Raw genomic sequence first — 24,391 nt, 5'->3', positions numbered from 1 at the left:
ATAAAATCGTATGGAGGTGGCAAGAAATTGTTATCCAAGAAGACATCGTATGAGTGGATAAAAACCATCATTTGGCCGCAAGTTAGTCTGATCGGAATCTTTTCTTCAGATGCACAGATGTGTTAACGCGAGTTCACCATGAGGGGAGAGACTCATCCGTATCTGTTCTCAAAGTAATTGCAGCAATGTATTTTTTTTTTTAATGCAAGGAAGAAGGAACCAAAGGCCAGACGCCTGTAAACTGTTCCGTAAAAAAAAAAAAGAAAGAAAAGAACAAAGATAAGAGCCAAATTCAAGAACTTTCCATTTCGAGAATGTTTTGGGAATAAAGAGATAGTCTTAAAAAAAAAAATCCCGTGTAATAGAGACTTTGATCACCCTGTATAATATGAACAAGAGATGGGCACAACAAATTTAGCCTCTTTAGCATGATGTCGCTCTTCTTGGTACTTATTTCTTCCTTCCTCCGGACGACCCGATTCAAATTTGCAAGGACCCATATTAGTGAAGGAGTTCATGAAGGTTATATCCAACTCCTTCAGGTCCAAAAGTTTCCTCTAAGCTTAATACAACCGTCTAGGAATGGCTCGACTTAAAAAAAAAAAAAAATCGCAGTGAGGGAATTAAAGGCTTAGACTCTCTCTCTCTCTCTCTCTCTCTCTCTCTCTCTCTCTCTCTCTCTCTCTCTCTCTCTCTCTCTCCCTCTCTCTCTCTCTCTCTCTAACTTGGCATAAACTTGCCATATCTTGGTTTTGAATGCCGAGTTGTAACAAAAACCATACAACAGAGGATGATGCTAGTCACGAGGAAATGGTATGGAAATTATGTAGAGTCACAGCACTGTCTTTTCCTTCTACTGAGTTACGTGATATGTTACAACAGGAGAAAGTTTAGGCCAGGAAAAATAACGGAGCTATATATGGAGGGAAACAACAATGGAATAAGCAAAAGGAAGGTAAATACTAAGACAAAGGAAGGTAAATACTAAGACAAAGGAAAGGAAAAGACCCAGGCAAAAGAACGGAAGGAAAAGGGAAAGTGGGTAAAAGTGTCAAGGGGGGACGAGAATTAAAAAAAAAGGTAGATGGGTGGCAGGGAGGGAGGGTTAGGCTGAGAGGAATGATAGGGCTGGGGTAGAAAGGGGGAATGTAGAGAAAGAAAAAGGCTGGGAAGGGAAAGAGAAGGATGAAGGGATGGGAAGGAAAAGGATGAAGGGAAGGGAAGGAAAAGGATGAAGGGAAGGGAAGGAAAAGGATGAAGGGAAGGGAAGGAAAAGGATGATGTGAAGGGAAGGAAGAATGAAGGGAAGGGAGGGAAAAGAATGAAGAGAATGGAGAGAAAAGAATGAAGGGAAGGGAGAGAAAAGAATGAAGGGAAGGGAAGGAAAAGGACGAAGAGGAGGGAAAGGAAAAGGATGAAGGCAATAGCAAGAAAAGGATGAAGGGAAGGGAAGGGAAGGGAAGGGAAGGGAAGGGAAGGGAAGGGAAGGGAAGGGGAGGGAAGAGAAGGCAAGGGAAGAGAAGGCAAGGAAAAGGATGAAGGAAAGGGAAGGAAATGGATGTGTAACTTGCTAAAGAGAAGGGAAAGAAAAGGATGAAGGGAAGGGAAGGAAAAGGATGAAGGGAAGGGAAGGAAAAGGATGAAGGGAAGGGAAAGAAAAGGATGAAGGGAAGGGAAGGAAAAGGATGAAGGGAAGGGAAAGAAAAGGATGAAGGGAAGGGAAGGAAAAGGATGAATCGAAGGAAAGGAAAAGAATGAAGATAAGGGAAGGAAAAGGATGAAGAGGAGGGAGGGAAAAGAATGAAGGGAAGGGAGGGAAAAGAATGAAGGGAAGGGAGGGAAAAGAATGAAGGGAAGGGAGGGAAAAGAATGAATGGAAGGGAAGGAAAAGGATGACGAGGAGGGGAAGGAAAAGGATGAAGCGAAGTGAATGAAAAGGATGAAATGAAGGGAAAAAAAAGGATGAAGAGAAGGGAAGGAAAAGGATGAAGCGAAGGGAAGGAAAAGGATGAAATGAAGGGAAAGAAAAGGATGAAGAGAAGGGAAGGAAAAGGATAAAGAGGAGGGGAAGGAAAAGGATGAAGAGAAGGGAAGGAAAAGGATGAAGGATAAGTGTGGGAATGGGAGTACGAAGCAAATCACTGGGGAAGGGAATCGGAGACAAAAGGTATAGGAAAGAAAGGGAAGTAGGAAGAGGATGGAGACGGTTGGAGAAGGAAGGAGGGTTGAAAGAAAATGGAGATGGAAGGCGGGGAAAGAAGAAGAGATGGAAGATAGGGATAGACGGCGGGGAAAGAAGAAGAGATGGAAGATAGGGATAGACGGCGGGGAAAGAAGAAGAGATGGAAGATAGGGATAGACGGCAGGAAAAGACGGAAAGGTTGAGAATAGCAAGGCAGAAAAAATGGAGAGAGAGAGAGAGAGAGAGAGCAGAGGGGAAAGGTCTGGTTAAGAGTAGGAAGGAGGACAGGATGTGAAATGTTTAGGTAAAAAACGGGAAGGCAAGTTAGGAAGGAAAAAGGAAGAGAAGCATAAAAAAGTTGGGGATGTGACTGAGAGGGACAGAAAGTACTGAGAGATGAGAGAGGGAACAGAGGACTGGAGGAGGGGAACTGGGAGGGAAAGGAAAAGGGAATCTATTAACTGAGGGAGCACAGAGAGGAACAGAATGTAAGGAGGAATGGGAAAGAGGAAGGAGAAGAAGACAGTTAGGGAACAGGAAGTTTGTTGGGAGGAGAATGAAAAGACTGAGGAAAAGGGAGAAATATTGACGGTAGGGAGAGAAAGAAGAGGCAGAAGAAGGAGAGAGGAGACGGAAAAAGGATAGGGCTAAAGCAGTGACGAAGGTTAGAAGAGCAGTTGGGGGAATGAAGGAGAGAGATTGAAATTTGGGAAGGAGGGAGAATGGAAAGGAGGGAGGACGAGAGGGAGGGAATGAAGAAGAATAAGGTTGACTGAGGAAGAGGTGAGGAAGGAAAGGCTTGGGGATGGGAAAATCAGGGATGGAATATAGGGAGGGGAAGAAGAAAAAAAAAGTTGGGAAGGAACAGAGCGAGGAAAGGGTAAGTAGGGACGAAGTAGGGGGTGGAAGGTACAAAGAGAGATTGATATGAGGGGAGGGCAAGGGGTAGGTGAGGGAGGGTAGGGGCTAGGTAAGGAAGGGTAGGGGCTAGGTAAGGAAGGGTAGGGGTAGGTAAGGGAGGGTAGGGGGTAGGTAAGGGAGGGTAGGGGGTAGGTAAGGGAGGGTAGGGGGTAGGTAAGGGAGGGTAGGGGGTAGGTAAGGGAGGGTAGGGGATAGGTAAGGGAGGAAGAGGGTGGAAAGGAAGGGTGTGTAAAGATTGCGACTCCCCCTGTTGACTTTCCCATAAGACTCGCTTACCCACACTCAATACCGCCTTCGTTAACGCCAGGTTGTGAGGCCAGGTGAGAGGTGCAGGCAGGTGGATGGAGGGGGGGGAGGATGGTAGGGGGGGAGGATGGTAGGGGGGAGTTTGGTGGGGGGGAGGATGGTAGGGGGGAGTTTGGTAGGGGAGAGGATGGAAGTGGGGTGGACGATAGAAGGGAGGGAGGAGGATGGAAGGATGGAAGAGGGGAGAAGGATGAAGGGAGAGGATGGAAGGGGGGAGGAGGATGGAAAAGGGAGGAGGAGGATGGAAAAGGGAGGAGGAGGATGGAAAAGGGAGGAGGAGGATGGAAAGGGGGAGGAGGATGGAAAAGGGGGGAGGAGGATGGAAAGAGGGGGAGGAGGATGGAAAGGAGGGGAGGAGGATGGAAAGGGGGGAGGAGGATGGAAAGGGGGAGGAGGATGGGAAGGGGGGAGGAGGATGGAAAGGGGGAGGAGGATGGAAAGGGGGGAGGAGGATGGAAAGGGGGGAGGAGGATGGAAAGGGGGAGGAGGATGGAAAGGGGGGAGGAGGATGGAAAGGGGGGGAGGATGGAAGTGAGAGCAGGATGGAAGGGGGGAGAGAAGGATGGAAGGGGGAGGGAAGGATGGAAGGGGGGAGGGAAGGTCGAAAGGGGGGAGGGAAGGGTGGAAGGGGGAGGGAAGGATGGAAGGGGGGAAGAAGGATGGAAGAGGGGGGGAAGGGTGGAAGGGGGAGGGAAGGATAGAAGGGGGGAAGAAGGATGGAAGAGGGAGAGAAGGATGGAAGGGGGAGGGAAGGATGGAAGGGGGAGGGAAGGATGGAAGGGGAAGGGAAGGAGGGAAGGATGGAAGGGGAAGGGAAGGAGGGAAGGATGGAAGGGGAAGGGAAGGAGGGAAGGATGGAAGGGGAAGGGAAGGAGGGAAGGATGGAAGGGGGGAGGGAAGGAGGGAAGGGGGGAGGGAAGGATGGAAGGGGGGAGGGAAGGACGGAAAGGGGATGGAAGGATGGAAAAAGGAGGGAGGGAAGAAGAGGAATGAGTCAAACAGGAACAAAACAAAAGAAAAAAAAAGAAAGAAAGAAAGAATGAAAGAAAGATAAGAAAAAGGTTAACCTCTTCACTACGATGGCGTCTGCTTTATGTATGCCATCTCCAGACGATTTATTTCTGTTAAGGGGCTTTTGAACTGTAGGAGTCGAAGGCAATATCAAACCCCTCCTGTTCGAAAAACCTCCCTTGAACTGAATGAAATCGTCTAGACAAGAATATAATTGCAAAGACCTCATCGTACTGAAGGGGTTAAGGTATAGATCCAGATTTGTCACAAAAAACGAGACTGCAAAGTTTGATCCTTCATTAAAAAAAAATAAATAAATACATAAATAAATTCAAGTTCCGTTCACTTGGAGATCCTGGAGGTCGTAGGCAGTGCGACAAATAAAGAAGAGCGAGGGGAAGGAGATGGAATTGGAAAAGGAGGAATGGGGAAGAGAAAACGTGAAGGGACTGAAAAAGGAAAGCAAGAAGAAAAAGAGTATAAGGTGAAAGGCGGCAAAAAGAATGGTGAGGTAAGGAAGCGAAGAGGAGGGAAAAAAAAAAATAGCGAAGGGGAAAAAAAGAGTAGCGAAGGGAAAAAAAAGAGTAGCGAAGGGAAAAAAAGAGTAGCGAAGGGAAAAAAAGAGTAGCGAAGGGAAAAAAAGAGTAGCGAAGGGAAAAAAAGAGTAGCGAAGGGAAAAAAAGAGTAGCGAAGGGAAATGGACTGGGAGAAGATGAAAAAACTGGGGAGGTGAAGGAGGGAGATAAGCATCGGAGGGAAAAAAAGAGTAGCGAAGGGAAAAAAATAGCGAAGGGAAAAAAAGAGTAGCGAAGGGGAAAAAAAGAGTAGCGAAGGGAAAAAAAGAGTAGCGAAGGGGAAAAAAAAAGAGTAGCGAAGGGAAAAAAAAGAGTAGCGAAGGGAAAAAAAAGAGTAGCGAAGGGAAAAAAAAGAGTAGCGAAGGGAAAAAAAAAAAAGAGTAGCGAAGGGGGAAAAAAAAAAGAGGAAAGAAAACTGGAAGAGGGATAATGCAAGGGAAGAAGATGGAAAAGAGTGAGGAAGGGAAAAGGAATGGGAAGGGTAGGAAAAAAGAGTAGGGGAGACAACAGGAAACAGCAAAAAAAGAAAAAAAGAAAAAGGAATATGGAAGGGATAAGGAAAGAAGAAAGGATGGAAAAGGGTGAGGTAGGGAGCGAGAAGGAAGAGAAGAGGAGGGAGCGAGAAGGAAGAGAGGAGGAGGGAGCGAGAAGGAAGGGAAGAGGAGGGAGCGAGAAGGAAGGGAAGAGGAGGGAGCGAGAAGGAAGGGAAGAGGAGGATGCGAGAAGGAAGAAAGGAGGAGGGAGCGAGAAGGAAGGGAAGAGGAGGGAGCGAGAAGGAAGGGAAGAGAAGGGTGCGAGAAGGAAGAGAGGAGGAGGGAGGGAGAAGGAAGTGAAGAGGAGGGAGCGAGAAGGAAGGGAAGAGGAGGGAGCGAGAAGGAAGGGAAGAGGAGGGAGCGAGAAGGAAAGGAAGAGGAGGGAGCGAGAAGGAAAGGAAGAGGAGGGAGCGAGAAGGAATGGAAGAGGAGGGAGCGAGAAGGAAAGGAAGAGGAGGGAGCGAGAAGGAAAGGAAGAGGAGGGAGCGAGAAGGAAGGGAAGAGGAGGGAGCGAGAAGGAAGGGAAGAGGAGGGAGCGAGAAGGAAGGGAAGAGGAGGGAGCGAGAAGGAAGGGAAGAGGAGGGAGCGAGAAGGAAGGGAAGAGGAGGGAACGAGAAGAAAAGGAAGAGGAGGGAGCGTGAAGGAAAGGAAGAGGAGGGAGCGGGAAGGAAAGGAAGAGCAGGGAGCGAGAAGGAAGGGAAGAGGAGGGAGCCAAAAGGAAGAGAAGGGAAAGAGTGGAGGGGAAGGAAGACAGCATGGAATAGAAGAAAGTGGGATAGAGGAAGAAGGATGCGAAGGAGAGAGGAGAGACAAGAAGACAGAGGAAAGGATATGGTGGGAATGAAAGCTGAGCCAAGGAAATGATACGAGAAGAATAAGGAAGAGAATGGGAGAGACAAATGGAATGGAGAACAAAGGTGTGAGGGAAGGGGATGAAAAAGAGGGGAGAGAGGGATGGGAGGAAAGAGAGGAAAATTAAGGAGATGAAGGGTTGGAGGAGAGTAAACTTCAAGAAGGAGAAAGAGGAAGAAGGAAACGGTAGGATCGAGGATAGAGAGGGAAGAACAGCGGAAGAGAGTTACCAAGGAGAAGAGGGAGGGAGAGAAACGGAAGAGACGGAGAGGCGGGGAGGAGAAGGGGCAGATCGAAGGAAAGGACGTAAGGCGGGAGGTAAAGCATAGAAAAGGAGAAAGGTAGGTAGGAGAGAGGGAGAAAGGAGGGAATATGAGAAAGGGAAGGACGGAAGGAGGAAAAGGGAAGGATGGAAGGAGTAAAAGGAGTGAAGGAAAAATCAAGATGAGGAGGTCACGGAGAAGGGCAATAGTAAGGACCGACCGGATTTAAAAAAAAAAAAAAAAAAAAAAAGGAAGAACAGGGACTATAGGATAAAATAAAGGCAGTAAGAAGGGTAAAGGAGTGGAAGAATCAATTGAGAGGGGGAAGGATGAGTTGAGAATGCAAAGGCATGAAGGAAGGAGGGGTAGGAAGGGTGATAAAGGACAGAAATGATAATGAGGAAGGGAGAGAGAGTAAGAATGAATGCAAAGACAAGGATGAGGAGGAGAGGAAAGTAAGAACGAAAGTAAGCAAGGGGAGAGACAAAGAAACGAGGGAGAGAGGAAGGGATATAATGGAGACGAAGAACAGAATAAAAAAGGAAGGAAGGTGAAAGTGGAGGTGAAGTCGAGGCTGAGGAGGAAAGGACGAGAGGTGGAGGTGAAGGAATAGGAAAGAGATCAGGGATGGGAGAGAATGGGGCAAAGACGGGACTAAGTAGAAAGGATGTTAGGAAGAGAAAAAGAAGAATGAACGCAGGGAAAGCGGGACGAAGGGGATGAAAGAAGGCAAAGAAGAGAATAAAGACAAGAAATTAAGGAATGTAAAGATGGTGAAAGACTGAAAGATAAAAGAGGGAGAGGGAGGAGGGAGAGAGGTGAAGGTGGAGAAGAGGCTTGGGAAGAAAAGAAAATATGAAGGACGGTACAGAAAAGGAAGGGATAGAGTAATGGAGGAGGAAGAGATGGAGGTAAAGAAAGGAATGAAACGGTAAGTATAGACTTGGAGGGAGGAAAGGGGGTAGGGGGAGGAAGGGTAAGAATGAAAGGAGAAGCAGGAAAGTAAAGAAAAGGAAAGACAGAAGAAGAAAGGAGATAAAGAAGAGTAGGGTTCAGTTAGGAGCAGGAGGGATGGAGGGACGGAGGAAAGGATGTAAGATGAGGAAGGATAGAAGAGATGGGGGAAGGGGGGGACGGTAGGAAGCGAAAATGAAAAAGAAAAAAAGAAACGAGCAAAGGGAAAACAAGGAAGAGAAAACACGGAATTGGAGAAGCGAATAAAACGAAGAAAGGAGGGAAGAACGAAGCCAGAGTAAATAGAAAAGGGGGAAGGAAACACGGCAGGGAGAGAGAAAACAGGGAAGAAGGGACACAGTGAAGAAGGGGTGCGAGGAAGACAGAGGGTGAGGAAGGTGGAAGAAATAAATGACTAAAAGAGGGAAGAACAAGAAGGAGAGACAACGGAGATTGGGAGATAAACGCAAAATAGATAAAAGGTGATGAAAAAGAAAATAAGAGGAGGAATGAAGAATACACAGGAAGAAGAAGCAAAGGCAAACAAACAAAGAAGATAACGAGGATAGGGAAAGGTGGCTATATGCGTATATACTCGAATTTATGTATATTTGTTATATTTGTATATGGTGGTAGGTGGTGGTGTCCATCATCCACACACTTGATGTAGTGCTGCCTACTTCTTCTTCTTTATCATTCTTTTTCTGTGCCTGCCCTCCTCTCCTTATTTTTCCCATCTTTCCTGTCACTTTTTATCACTCTTGCTTCCTCTTCAGGTGGCTTTACATGGAGTGACAAGCCAAATGGTTTCCTGTAAGCCATGAAAAAAGTTACAACGTGGGGTGGAAACCATACAACCAACCCATTCGTGGTCCCTACGTGTCAACAAGTGTGTTGGGGGAGGGTTGGTGCCGCTCCCCGTCAAACAATTATATCAAAAGACAAACGGCCACCCATTACGGGATTGTGGTTTCTCGCTATAGGTAGATATTAGTGTATGTATAGCTGTGTGTACTGATACATATATATACATACATATACATACTGTATATATACATATATGAAGAATGCAAGAACACGCACGCACGCGCTCACACGCGGACAAGCACAAGCACACACGCGCACGCACGCACGCGCACACACACACACACACACACACACACACACACACACACACACACACACACACACACACACACACACACACACACACACACACACACACACACACACACACACACACACACACACACACACACACACACACACACACACACACACACACACACACACACACACACACACACACACACACACACACACACACACACACACACACACACACACACACACACACACACACACACACACACACACACACACACACACACACACACACACACACACACACACACACACACACACACACACACACACACACACACACACACACACACACACACACACACACACACACACACACACACACACACACACACACACACACACACACACACACACACACACACACACACACACACACACACACACACACACACACACACACACACACACACACACACACACACACACACACACACACACACACACACACACACACACACACACACACACACACACACACACACACACACACACACACACACACACACACACACACACACACACGCACACACACGCACGCACACGTACACACACACACTTCACACCAACTCACTACATCACCTTACCACTGCCCAGTACAACTCACCACCGTCACTCTCCACAGCATAATACCACACATTATCACACCACCACATCCCCTTCCACCACAATGCACCACACACCGCAACACCACACTATACACCCCCACAGCTCAGCCCTCAACCATTACACTTCACCGCTCATCCTCACAAATAACCACCAACACAAACTCACCTCTTCTGTCCGCCACACATACTCACACATTCTATACCCTCCACCACACATACAGACTCACTCCCTTCCACCACACTACAGCACAGTCAAACACCCCACTACCACAATACGACACTACACCATATAACACCACCACTTCTCCACGCGCCCTTCTGCATTTCACCACACACCCTCAAACATACTCACGAACACACTTCAAAACACCACATTATCACACTACACTACATAACACTAAACCTCACTGCGCGCTTGCGCTTGTAATTGCGCTTGCGCGCGCGCGCACACACACACACACACACACACACACACACACACACACACACACACACACACACACACACACACACACACACACAGCTCACCCCATCACACCACACCACACCAAACTAACCACGTCAAGTTCACATCATTCATCACCACACCTGTCCACAAACAACCACCACACCACAGCGCACTTGACCACATCACTTTCACACATTGCCCCCACGCTTCACCACACCTGCTCTCCCTTCCAGCACACCACACCACACCTCTCCACACATGCCAGCATCTCATCTCCATCACATACCAGGACATCTGCCCTCCCCTCCAAAACATCTACCACAAACCACCTCATCACACACTCCCGACTACTCCTCTCCCTTCCACACCACACCACACCACACCACACCACACCATACATTACCTTCATACAAACCCATCACCACCCCACCTCACCACACTTGCCCTCCCCTTCAGCACGGCACACCACACAACGTAACTCCGCACCTCTCCACACATCCCTAGATCTCACACCCTCCTCACCAAACACTCACCCTCACACATGCCCTCCCCTCCAAAACACCTGACCACATACCACCACACCTCACACTCCCCACACCTCACGTCACCACAGATAACCACACCTTCCCTCTTCAACCACACACCCCACTACCACACCACACCAAACTCCACCACATCGCATCACTCCACCACACCTGCTCTCCTCTCCAAACCACATACCACCACACTCCACACACCTCACTTCACATTCCCACACCATCCCTTCCCTCTGCCTCACCAAATCACACATCCCACTACCACACCACACCACACCACACTCACCCCACACCACACCACACTCACACTCCACCACACTTCACCACACCACACCACACTCACACTCCACCACACTTCACCACACCACACCACACTCCGCCACACTTCACCACACACACCTCCACAGCTAAGGCCAGCACCTAGTTATCCCCAGCCTGGTAACGACTGATAACAGGGGCCATAACAACCCTGCTTCCTGCGTTAATTAATGTGTCAAGATGGCGGGGTGAGAGAGAGAGAGAGAGAGAGAGAGAGAGAGAGAGAGAGAGAGAGGATGATGGGAAAAATGGCCAAGGCAAGGAAGACAGAGGGAGGTAATAGGGGAAAAAAAGAATGAAAGAGGTAGTAACAAAACTAGTGTACTTTACATTCTGAAATCCGTATGAAGAGTCCTGAAACACACTACAGTGACTCATATTTACCCTTTCACTCGGATGACGTCATTTTGTACATTATTGTTGCTGCTTGCCAGATTTATTATTTTATTTTATTTTATTTTGGATACAGTGGCTGGTAGTAAAGGGGTTAATGAAGGCCGTATCCCACCCGTCTAGTTTTCAATCAATCAATCAATCAATCAGTCAATCAATCAATCAATCAATCAATCGTCTCCCAGGTTGGATAAAATCGTCCAAATGTAACAAAAATGATATATAACCAGACTGATTTAATAAGCTTTTATTAATTACCTTACTCACATTCAATAACCTTTTCGCTATGATGACCCCGCTCTAGCTCTCCCCCTCCCTCGCTCCCTCTTTCTCTACCCCCTCCCTCCCTCTCTCCCCCCTCTCTCTCTCCCCTCTCTCTCTCTCTCTCTCTCTCTCTCCTTCCCCCCCTCTCTCTCTCCCTCTCCCTCCCCCTTCATCCCCCCTTCTCTCTCTCTCTCTCTCTCTCTCTCTCTCTCTCTCTCTCTCTCTCTCTCTCTCTCTCTTTTAACTTTTTAATTCACCATTCAGCACAAGCCCCAACACTCCGGGGAAACTTGGCGCTGAAGGTCAAGCAAGAATGAGTAATAAAACAAACTGACACACTGACTCGTACATGATGCAGTAATTGACTTACTTCATCTAGGAATTAACTACGATGATTTTTGTCTGACATCTCTAAACTTGCCCTCCTCAATAACGAAACTGCTTTATAACTAATTTTTCATTATTGTTTTTCCTCTTCCTGTATTGCATATCATACACACCCATGAATTATTCCACAGTCTACTCATCTTACTATCCTGGTGTCTCAACGTTTCTCTCGCTCACCTCTTCTCCTCCGAACTCTTCCACTTTTTTTTTCCTTCCCCCATCGAAATTTTAGGAGAAATCTATAAGCCTCACTTTATCGTTTAACCTCGATGTCCATCTTCACATAACACTATTCTCCCGCCATACCCCGTCACCTTCCCCATCCTAGTCCATTAAGTCTACACCTCCCTGCCTACCCTACCTATTTCTGCTCCAATATATAACTGCCGCAGCTGCTGTCCAACTTACAACACCCGTCTTCATAGGGTATACATCCCGATCGTGCCCCACCTTCCACTACATGCCCACCTCGTTCCCTTCATTTTTCTCTCCTCACTCCACCCAACCCGACGCAAAACAGAGCTTTAAATTGTTCCGCAAAACAAACAATAAGGCTGATTTTTTTGTATTTTTTACATATCACCTCCATAAGCACATCCTGAGGCGATTTATACTGATAAAAATTTATCTGATGGACCTGAAAGAACATAAAAGACCTGAACAGCCCCGAAATTCACTGCTCTGGTAAGGCTGTTTGGGGGATTTTGAGTGACTAATGTGGAATGAGGTACAGTGGATCTAAGTTGGCCTGATTGGAAATTCGTTGCCCCGAAATTCCCTGAATGGATCAAAAGGTGTCTGAATGAACCTACTTTAATGTCAGATGAAGGTTATCTGAGATTACTTATTCTATACTGGCACAATTCAGATAAGGAACACGGCCAAAGAATGAAATTTTTCCCCTTACTCCGTCCTTCATGGTGATAGTGACCTTCCATAACACACACAACAAATAAGACCGTTAATAAAAAAACATTCTAGCCATGCTGACGAATATGTAGGTCAGCTCAAGAAACTCAATGCTGAAAATACGCATTGTTCAAAGTCCTCTTCTCCTTTTTTCACAATACGAATGTCGTTTTATTTTATCGTCAAACCCTAAAACTTAGTACTCTCCAGTTTGAATTTCCTGCATGTAGGATTTGGCAGAGCTGGCGATTAGCATACCACCCTTCGCCTACCAGTTCACAGGCACAACGCTCAGACATTTAAACTTTAGTCTCCTACTTAAGAACCTTCTGAAAATGCTTCGACCGTGACCTATTGGCCCTGTAGGCGGCAGAGTTAATCACGTTATCCTTGAGTTACTGAGAATATAAATTTTCATTTTTTTTTTTTCGGGTGGACAGATAGACTGATTAAACCACTGTTGGTGTCCAATGTAAAGCCACAAAAAGAAAAGTTTAAAAAAATAATAGGCTGTAGTTAGGCTATCTACGGTCAGGGAATGAATTTTCTTCAAGTCTGATAAAAAAAAAAAAAAAATCGCCGAAATGCAAGTCTATCTGATATACGCATTATTTCGGCTAACACTGGCTATAGTTTGCTAGTTTTTAATCTTCAGGAAAACCTAAGAAGAGAGTTGATCCCCGGATTATAGAGTACCTCACCGAGAGGTGTCTAGCACCTGCCCTTCAAAGTCGTGATGCGACGCTGAGAGGGTTAAAGTTCATGGGATCATGAAATACATGAAAACAAACAACCGGAATATAAAGTACAGCAAGCTCTATGTTACTTACCTTCCTAAGATGTGTGGTCCATGTATCGTCCCTTCCTGACCTTTATCTCGTTATTGCAGCGCCGCGACCCACTGGAAGGAGGTCACGGAAGCCTGGGGTGGACCGCAAGCCACGGCAGGCATACAGCGCCAAGCAGCTTGAGAGGCTGGAAGCAGAGTTTAAGGTAAGGTTGGGCTGAATTTAAGGTAGGGTAGAAAACACTTTGATACTGAAATGATGAATTAAGGTTGGTAGCTGAAATTTAGTGTAAGGTACATGGTGTCAATTCAAGGACAGGTAGGGAGAAGAAGGGTTTATATCCATAACGACATGAACAGAAGACTGAAATCAAGTTTACCCTCAAAGACATATTCTGGACATTTCGAAGGAACCTGCTTGCCTCTTCTCTACAGACAGTACTACTGATAAGGAGAGCAGTTGCCTTTAAAACGTACGAATAAAACTTCCGAGTCTACAAAACGGGTCTTCATGACAAGTCAGATACGTTTAAAGGCAGTGATTTAAGTTAAACCTGGTGAATTTAAGGGTAAATTAGATTATTTAACTTCAACCTGGTGAGTTTAAAGGTGACGTAGTCTTAAGGTAGGCCTGGTAAGTTTAATGATGAAGTAGAAAATTCGAGGTAAACCAAGTAATGAAAGTGATGATGAAGGTAAGGAAGGTGTGGTAAGACAGATGACAATTTAAGGTTGTCTTATCGACCCGGTTTGTCTGGCCGAGCAGACCCAACAACCACAGGAAAGTAACTGTCCCTACGAGGCCGTCCTGTGCAGTGAACTGATGTTTCCTTGCGGTTGACAGCGCCTCGCGCAGGGAAAAGTATGAAGGTTTGATTCCTAGGTGGATGCCGCATTTGCAGCGCTCCAACCAGTTAGCAGGGGCACCTTAGCTGGCCCCATGCTACCCCGTTTTCTGGTTATATGGTTACCACCCAGCATTGTAAATAGTTTCCCGAGTTCCTGGAAACCATTAGGCTTGTCCGTCGGTGTAGAGCTGCCAGAAGTGGAAAAAAAAAAAAATAATAATAAAAAGTGACAAGGGAAAAGGAGATACAGAAAGAGAGGAGGGCAGACAAAGACAAAGAATGATAAATGTGAAAGAAAAAGTAGGCAGCACTACATCAAGTGAGTGGATAATGGTCGCCACCACCTACCATCATAATTTAAGGTAAAGCAGGTAATCGTGATGGGGGTGAAGATTATGGACAGAATTAAAGGCATGAAAGATGGAGTTTAGGGTAAGAAAATAAATGGGGTAAAAGGTAAACTGGGGTGGGAATTTAAGGTATGCAAGGTAAAAATGAAAAGTAAGTGGAATACGAGATTAAGGTAATGAAAGCAGATCCTAAGAGAGAAGCTCAAGGTAACGAGTGTGGGCTTAGTGTAACAAGGAAGAGAACTTAAGATAAAGCAAGTGTGAAGTTAAGGTAAGAATGAATGAAGATTTATGGAAGGGTAGGTGTGGAAATGAGGTGGGCAAGGGATAACTTAAGGTAAACAACAGAGTTTAAAGTATGAAGGAATGAGAAGTTAAGGTAATGCGGGTGTGAGAAAGGTAATGAGTAGATGGGATCTGTAGTGAAGTGTTAAGGTGTGTGGGAGAGATGGTGGCGAATTGGTTTCTAAAGCTTGGGAATTTCATTAATATAGAAGAATGCTGGATAATAAAAAATGTATAATTATGTTGTTCATGAGGAAGAGTGATATAACAAAAGTGCGAGAACTTAGGGATATTAGTCAACTAGATGTGGTAAGGAAGTCCATGGCTGTACAGTGGTCGGTAATGTTAAGGCAAATTGCAGATGTTAGCGAAGACACTGATTAAAGTAACATCATGGGAACGTAACATCAAATATCATTGCTACCAAGTATCTATACTAGAAGAAACATCTATAACTTTACCGAAGATACCCCCCCCCCAAAAAAAAAAAAAAAAAAAAAAAAAAGCAAAGAACAAGGTGGATTTAGAAATGGGAAATATGTGTGGATCAGCTGTTCAACGACAGAAATAGCTGAGAGATATTTAGAGAAAATGAAGACTCATGTATATGGGAGGTTTAAAACGGTGCATCGACAGATTGGATGGTGCTTATAATATCAATTTAATCAGCAAAGTAAATAAAGAATACTGTTGAAGGTATTAATCAGTTTCAAGTCTACATGTACAATATGAATCAAGTGAACTGATAACACTATAATGAAGAGATGGCAGATAAGGTATTTCCAGTCGGATATATTTTGTTACTTCAGACTGCCTTAAGATCATACCCTGCATTTAATAGTGACATCAGATACGTATCCTACGGGAAAACAATGCTACCGAGAGAAAAATAGCATTGCCGCTGGATGATTCATTACCAAGGAACCATAAATGATATTACAAAATATAAAATACAACGGCTCCCACCATGATTTCCATATATGTCAGTATTTACATCGGACACTTCCTTTATTTCGAGGCAATTCATTTTCTTGTAATAAATGGCACCTATCAATCCAAACAAACCTTACACCACCAGAAAAGTTGTCACCGGTACTCACAACTAAGCTTTGTGCTTCGTGCGCGGAAGTGACTAAACGCCCTTTTCATGTAAGTCCACTTTTACGGCCGTCTCTGATGAAACATTGCCACCAACATTATCGCAAGCTGAGTAAATGTGAACCTATGTTCGATTTCCCTCAACCGCCTCACGTTTCCAACGTATCCGATCGGACGGTAAGAACAAAGCTTCATCACCATCCTCCGTTCTGGACTGGTGCTGTGATTCCATGTATAAATCTATGCTTTATTATTTTAAAAATTATATTATTGTACCATATAGCTATTATAAATATTATAGTATTATAAAAAAACGTGTAACATTAAATGCATACTCATATTGGAGGCTGCAGTGGTAACACATTGAACATGTAGCCACAAGCAGTCAGGCTGCAGTTGCAGCACGTTTGGATGAATGGATGGACGGACGTTTGGAAGTGTTAAGCTCCCAGTTCAACCTACCTTTAACATCGTCTATGCACAACTCCATCCATCTATTTCATTTCTAATTCTCCCTCTTTGGTTATCTGCCACAATGAGCTCCTCAAAACCTCTTCCTTTCACCGTCTCGTATCCTCCTCCTCCCCCTCACAATTACCACTCCAACCATCGTCCTCTCACTCCCTGCGCTACAGTAAGACTGGAGTACGTGCTAAGTTTCGAAGCATGGTGTTGAAGCACGTGTGTGCGGCAGGCGGATCCTGTTCGAGCAGGAGTGATGGTTCAGTTTGCGTGTCTGCGCCATCAGTTTCGAGCTAGGCTATTGTCTTTCACCATACTTCGAAACTTATACGTAAAAGCAACATTTCTGTCGGGTTTTTTTCTTTTAACGTCTGAAAATCTCTCTCTCTCTCTCTCTCTCTCTCTCTCTCTCTCTATGTATATATATATATATATATATATATATATATATATATATATATATATATATATATATATATTGTTACATAGCCTATGATTTCATCATCCTTTGTGTAATTTTAACGCACAGTATGCTGCATGTTTGATCACGAGCGTGTTCTGCCTCAGTCCCCCCCTTCTACCGTTATAGTAGAGTAAGTCGTCCTTTCTGTTATTCAGTGCGGGATTGTCGACCGTTTGTCCTCATCGCTTCATTTGCGCGTCCTTATTACAAGTTGTATCAAGCTCTGCTGGCCCCTATATAATGAGCTCAGTCTCTGCATCATTGCCACTTAGATCTGCTCCTCATTTTGTTCACATCTCTGTCCTCCCCTGTACAGATATTATTATTGTGAGTGCTCAAGAAGTCTCCAACCATCTAGCAGCTGTGTGTAATTTGAGTATAACTGTTAGTGCATTTTTTCTTGTACTGTATAGCATAAGTTTAATTTGTAGGCCTAGTGAAGTTTTTGTAATTCATGAAGGGTTCTTTATGTCAGTCATTTTTGATAGTAGTTTGTATCTGTAATTATTTATCTGGCATTCACTGAGTATTATCTGGTATCTCATTTTATCAGGGCTGACTTAGATAAATTTACTCTTGCTAATTTCGTGTTAATAGAGGCTATTGCAGTTAACCATATATTTAACCTGTTTATTTGCCATTACATTATCCTTATGAGTCCTGAATGTTTTATTGTTAGTTTGAGCATTAAACTTTGACTTGTAATTTTACCTAACTCTTTGTTTTGAACCTGGAACTTTACGGGACAGTAGTGATTTTTAGCATTCTCACTTAAAGTGTACGTTATCTTTCTCTGTTCCGTAACAATATATATATATATATTATTCATTCAACAACACAGTTAGGAACCTGTATGTAACTAACTTGCGAGCTATGTTATAGAGTAAGACTGGGATTTAGCAGTTATACTTATGATCCGACTTAATGACAGTCATGCAGTTATTACGTGGCCATTCTTACCATGTTAAGCCTATCCCTCACAGCATTCTCTTTCCTTTCCCTTTTCCCTCTCTTGAGCTATTCCTCCCTCCATTCTCTGGTATCCAAGCCATACCCCAACCCACTATTTCCCTCCTTCTACCACGAGATGATACAGCAAGAGAGTAGCCAGGATTTTTAAAAGGGGGTCATACGTGTGTGTGTGTGTGTGTGTGTGTGTGTGTGTGTGTGTTGAGGTCGCTTATACAGCTAACCTGAAATAAAGTGTAGTTCAATCAACAAATTATAGTAAACAAGACTATTTTCTCTTCTAGACCCACAAATATAGTATCTTACCTGCCTATAATGAGGAAAAGATAAAGATTAATAACCTGATCATAGTGTGGGTACAACTGTGCAACTGACTGGACATAGCGGTATGCGTAGCTTAGTCAACGCCTTACACAAATCTTTCTTTTTGCAGATCGACAAGTACCTGAGCGTGTCCAAGCGGCTGGAGTTGTCACAGGCCCTCAACCTCACCGAGACCCAGATCAAGACGTGGTTCCAGAACAGACGCACCAAATGGAAGAAACAAATGGCGGCCAGGATGCGTCTAGCCCAGCGGCAGGGCCTTCTTCCGCCACACCTCTACCCGGCCATCCCTCCCATCTCTGGCATATCTCCTATCCTCGGCCCCTACTACCCCCTCACTCCCCCAGCCCACGGTCACATGGTACCACCCCCACCCCTCCTCACCCCTATGTCCCCTCCCGACCCGCCCTTCTCTGCAGCACACGACCCTGGTGCTTCTTAGTGCTGAGTTTTTGAAAAACTATACTGTAAGGTGGTTTGAAAAGTAATGTCTACTACTTTTTCTCAACCACAGGGTATTTGAGAGGTAACTCCCTATTCCTTTTTATCAGGAGGGCGTAGGAAAAGTGAAGATTGCGTTGGTTTAAAAAATGACTACTGATTTTGTTAAGTACTTTTCTTGGGTGGGGGGGAAGGGGGTCTGAAAAGCAAACCACTCTTTTGTGTTGCCTACCGTGGCCAGTGGACAGTGACAATGTTGCTCTAATTGAATATACGCTATTTTACGAACGCTGCCCATTTTGGTTTGTCTAAGTATCAGATTAATTATCAAACGTACCGGTGTAGACAGAAGGGTGGCCAGAGTAGCACTGGCTACCCTACATATGCCTGTCCACCCCAAAATTCCAAGGTAATGCCCCCACATCCCTCAAGGGTCCTCTCTGGGTCACCTCATAGCTTAACTTGACCACACCGTTGTTACAAATCCTTGCTACACCCTGGTCCAACCGTTGCTAAGCCATTAAGTATCAGTGATACTGACAATTCTCCGTATTTATAAATTCCGTCTAATGCCAGATTATTTTACTTTCATGTCAGTAGCATATAATGTGTGAATGGGGACAAAACACATATACAGTATAACTGCTTTTCAAACTCGTCCAGTATTACAAACTGTTAAGCGAGAGACGATAACTTTAAACTGACTGAACAGCGACCCAATTACGTCCTGTAAATAAATCAGTAAGTGTATGAACTCTGTGCAGAAAACGAGCGATCCACATGACACCGGTATCGGATTCACAAACATTTGATCAATTCCCTATCTAAACTAGCCTCTTATTTTGCCAGAAAAACAAGACACCAGGTAAAATTATTATTTTTTTCTTTTTCCTTCCAGCACAAGCAAATTAAAGCTACGAGAGGGTCAAATAAGTTTGTGAATCTCAGCTCCTACCTGCACGATGAACTGAGAAGGGTGATGATTCACGCGCTTTCTGCACTGGGTGTAATACGACTTTGATAATGTATTACATATATATATATAATTACAACCAGGCTTTTTATTCACTTTCGAGGAGACTTTTCAAACTTATTGAGCTTTCACTGTTCCATTCACTACTAAGTTGAATCAAGGCCGGATCCAGCAATTTGAAAAAGAGCGAGAGGCGCCATTCCTAGCAAAATTACCACGTACTCCATTTAAACAATACCATAAAATGCAATTCTATTATAGTAATTCTAATCACAGGGGTACAATATTATGGGCAAGTGCAATACACGGAGTGTGTGATCGTTGACAGCATTATGCAAGATACTGAATAGATTTTCTCTTGTTTTTTTATTAAAAGTAATCATTGGTCTTCCGAAAATGGAGGTTATGCCCCTCAGATCCGCGCCTGTTTAATTACATCACTGTGTGGTAGCAAGAATAAATGTAAAAAAATACATCATCGGACTGAAGTGGGTATCTGGGTGGTTGTAGCGCCTACAGAAGGTGGCGGGTGGCAGTCCAAGCTACCTCAAAATTGCTTGCGGAAAGGCTGCAACTTCCAAGTGGTATTAACCACTTCAGTCGGATGTACATCCGCGGACAGTTCCGCGTGAGACAGTCAGCATTGCCAATCATAAATTTCCGTAACACGTGAACCCCTAAACCTGAGTCGTCTATTCGAAACACAGGCGAATGACAGGGAGGGGAGGAGGACCGGCACGTAGCGTGGGTGGAAGTGGAGGGGCTAGCGGGAACTGGAGTCTGAGGGACGACTAATACGAAGCAAAATATTGTATTCCTAGTTTCAGGGATCATGTACAGTTGCAGTTCCTACTCGTATATTTAGTATCGGGTCCAGCCACAAGTTGTCAGTAATCGCTGTCAGCTTGTAACGTGTCAGCACAACACGGCCTACCTTGCACGCACCTTATCACTATGAAACCAGCTAGCGACCTTGAAACCATCACTAATCCACCTGATCCCTTGCCCCCTCCCCAACGGTTACCATAGTAACAATATGTGGGGTTCTACCTTACAAACCGTGCTGCTTTTGTGTGTATAGTGCCCACAGAGCCCCAGTTTCAGCAGTATGTTCGTTTAGTTATAATTATTTACATACCGGTAACATAACTATACTTCAATGTTTCTGACCATGTAAGGATTAATATCATATTATAATGGTGCTTGGGCATGATGCCCACAATGTGATTAATTTTCCACCACTGTAATACCTCTACTACCATTTTTTAAAATTCCTGTATCAAGCCCCGACACTGTTTACACACATTCAGTAATGACATAGTTGGGGGTATGCTAGTTATTTCATAAAGTGTCCGGAAACAGGAAGGTCAGGTTCCATGAATATGGCTGCCCCATGTTTGTGGTGGCAGTTTCTGAATCATGCTGACCTGTCGGAACATTTGCATTTATAGTTATATTTCTATAATATTAACCATCATGGATATATTCACTAATTGGTAATGATATTTATGGTGCCTTTGTGTGTTAACCTGCACACAATGGTGATGACAGGGAGGAGGGCACAGCTATAATAGCAACATTCTATCACCCCAGTCACGTCATACAACGGCAATGTAGGTCAAGGCCTTCAGCATCATTGTAATAATTATGCGAAAACACATTTTACATACAATGTGTTTTGTCGTGCTTGTATTCTCGCTTGACCTGGTGTTATTATGCTTAGGAACTACAACTGGAAATTATATGTAATATGCCTATAAACGTAATATTACAATTTCTTGGTTCGTATTATTCGTCCTTGACACCGGACTGAAAACGATACTTTGTGATTTTCACAGACCATTAATGAACTCGATTCGTCTAGGCCTACTGTAGGGAAATACAGAAATGTCCCTAGAAACCAATAAACGGGTATGATCCTCTGAGTATAGGACGCAGGTGCACCGAACGCACTGATCACGCGTTACATAATAAGAACATGAGTTGAAATTTAAAAAAACATTGTCATAACTGATTAAAGGGTATACACCTACAAATAAATGTGTTTAGCCATATCACAGCAGTAAATATGTAAGAGGCCTGCATGAATACGTTACACAAATGAAGCACAAAGGCAAATAATTGGTTGTTGGGATTACAGATACGGTAATATATCAGTGAGAGTTATTAGTAAATGTGCACAGCATAGATATACGAAAGACAGGTAAAATATTAAATGTAACGTTACTTGATGGACATTTATATACTTGTTACACAGCGTATCGTTTGCTTCACACTGATGACAAATAATGCTAATTGGTAGATATAATACGTCTTAATATTGTTTCTTAATATATGCAGAATATTTAATTAGCGAACATATACGGTACTTCTGGTCCTGGGACGTTATAATTTCATAGAAAGGAACAGTCCCAGTTACTGTTACTGGGACTGTTTCTTTCATTACGGAACGTTTTGTTTTGATTGCTGGACAGGGATTAGTAGTTTGACAGCAGGGGTACTGATTGTGGGATGTCACGTTGTTCATATCGTTACTTTGACAGTGTCTTTAAACAGAAAACTATGTAATCAGTATGCAGTGGACGATTAGGAACTACAGTACGTTACAGCTAATGGGTATAGTTTAGTTGTTTTGTTTCATTACTATAGGCTGTAAATGAATGTTAACTTCCACGAATCATCATTTAAATTTTTATAGATACGTCAAATGTAGGTTTTAATATTTTCGTATTACGGTGCGATGTTGTAAAGTGTGTGTGTGTGTGTGTGTGTGTGTGTGTGTGTGTGTGTGTGTGTGAGAGAGAGAGAGAGAGAGAGAGAGAGAGAGAGAGAGTATAGGGTAGCCTGTCACGGCAACAAACTCGGCATGATATCAGTTTAAATTCATGTCCACACAACTGCCGAGACAAGCACTCTATCATAATTATAATTATAAGCCTGCATATCATGGTGACATATAATAACTTAAACTATAAATAAAGACTGCAAATACAATCCCTCCGTGACTCAGCCAGGTCGAGGGAGCTGCCCCTGCTGTTAATGTGTATATCGTGATCATCTGCCCATAACGTCAATCAGTAAGAGCATGATTGTGTTAGCGTAGAAGCTTGACAGGTGCTGGCGTGGCCGAACTATGTGACAATGCTACAACTGTCATGGGCCAATACGATTGCGAGAAGCAAAATGAAATTATGAATACCATTGTACCATTTCTGCTGATATGTTCTTCAAGCTCACAGAATGCTCTAAGTTATACTTTGAATACTCGCGTATTCCGTAGCCTCGGGATAAGGCTAGGTCATTTTTGCTGACTGCCACAGTCAGACCAGAGCGATGGTTCACACCTAAATGGCACGTGCGGCCTGTCCGTTGTGATTGGTAGCACTTTTCAGAACATGACGAGGTGTATAAAGACAAATGTTTTTTGTTTCTGCTTAACCTTAATGGATATTATACTCAATAATATGACATCTGTGTTGTGTCCTGGTAACACTTGATACCCTTCACAGTGCAGACACCCGTGCGAGGCTAGGACCAACCTCTCCCCCACCCCCACACACACAATGTATTGTCTAAAAAAGGTTTAGCACATGTTTAACTGAGAACTTTTAACACACGATCGTAATTCCACGCTGATGTGGGTATTACACTGTATGCATTATTGTCTTATCCTACGTATTAACCATGTATACTCAACAGAGCACAGTCCATTTCACCTCTCGGCACTCCAGTCCCCGCTAGCCCCTCCACCTCCACGCACGTAACGAGCCGGTCCCCTTCCCTCCCTGTCATTCGCCAGTGTTTCGTACAGACGATTCAGGTTCGTGGTTCACGTCTTACGGATATTTGTGACTGACAATGCTGTCTGTCTCACGCGTAACACTCCGCGTGTGTACTTTATAGACTATTCTTGGTAACTGCTAACGATGTTATTCTACCTTGGAGAGCCCCCTGTTAGTAAAGGGATTATTGTAAGCTATATATAACTCCTCCAGTTAGAAAAGTCTTTTTACCTGAATAAAGACGTCTAACTGCAAAAACAAACTAAAACAAGGAGCACTTGAGTGCAATATCTGTACGTCCTGCAATTTTGTTGTAAGGGCCGAACAATTGACTTTGCTCTTCGTTGTAGTCAAAACTGACTCACTTCGTTTTTGCCTCACTCAGAACCATTCTATCAAGTTTAGTCTATACATAATAAAAACTGCCTAAATTGACCTTGCTAGGTAAAACTTTGACCTAGTCCTGTGACCTTGTCCTTTGACCTTTTCTCAAAAGTTTGTGCTGACCACTTTCACCATGTTTGGTTCAAATAGAACTGACAGCTTTTCGAGTTATTTTGTTTATACACGTGCACGCTCACGGTGTGTCCAGTAAGTCTTAATAGGCTTACTCGCTCACGCGTGGGTATTGTCACCAAATTCATGATTAAACTCCGATGCTGTTCTTCAGTCCATCTCGGCGTAAGATTTACCTCTCTCTCTCTCTCTCTCTCTCTCTCTCTCTCTCTCTCCTGCCATATTCTAGGGCTTGTTTATCACGGTGGAATATACCTTTTATTAGACGGCAATCAGATCAGTGATATATTAACATACGGTAGCTATGCCAAAAATGACACATTTGCCCTTTTAACTACTAAGTAAATCTTACATTTCACAGAATCCTTTGTTCATGAGGATATACATGAATAAACGTCTTTAACAAAATCACCATTATTATACTGCATGTTAATTTTTCAAATAGGCCCTATCTTATCATTTTTCTTTG

At 44.0% G+C, this 24,391-nt stretch overlaps 1 protein-coding gene across 1 annotated transcript in view; it reads left to right on the top strand.

Moving 5' to 3' along the window:
* The window catches only part of LOC145405590 (uncharacterized), a 60,701-nt gene extending 42,049 nt beyond the window's left edge, over nt 1-18,652 (top strand). The window contains exons 2-3 of the mRNA XM_080276914.1: nt 13,514-13,617; nt 18,320-18,652. Coding sequence (XP_080133040.1) covers nt 13,514-13,617; nt 18,320-18,652 — 437 coding nt within the window. The remainder of the gene's footprint in view (nt 1-13,513; nt 13,618-18,319) is intronic.
* The last annotated feature ends 5,739 nt before the right edge of the window (nt 18,653-24,391 follow it).

This window comes from Coenobita brevimanus, chromosome 67 (genome assembly GCF_032717465.1).
Source record: "Coenobita brevimanus isolate Jiangsu-jjx chromosome 67, ASM3271746v2, whole genome shotgun sequence".
NCBI classification, from domain to species: domain Eukaryota; kingdom Metazoa; phylum Arthropoda; class Malacostraca; order Decapoda; family Coenobitidae; genus Coenobita; species Coenobita brevimanus.
Note: the sequence above shows the minus strand (reverse complement) of the source record. Positions and strands in the feature narration are given on the sequence as shown.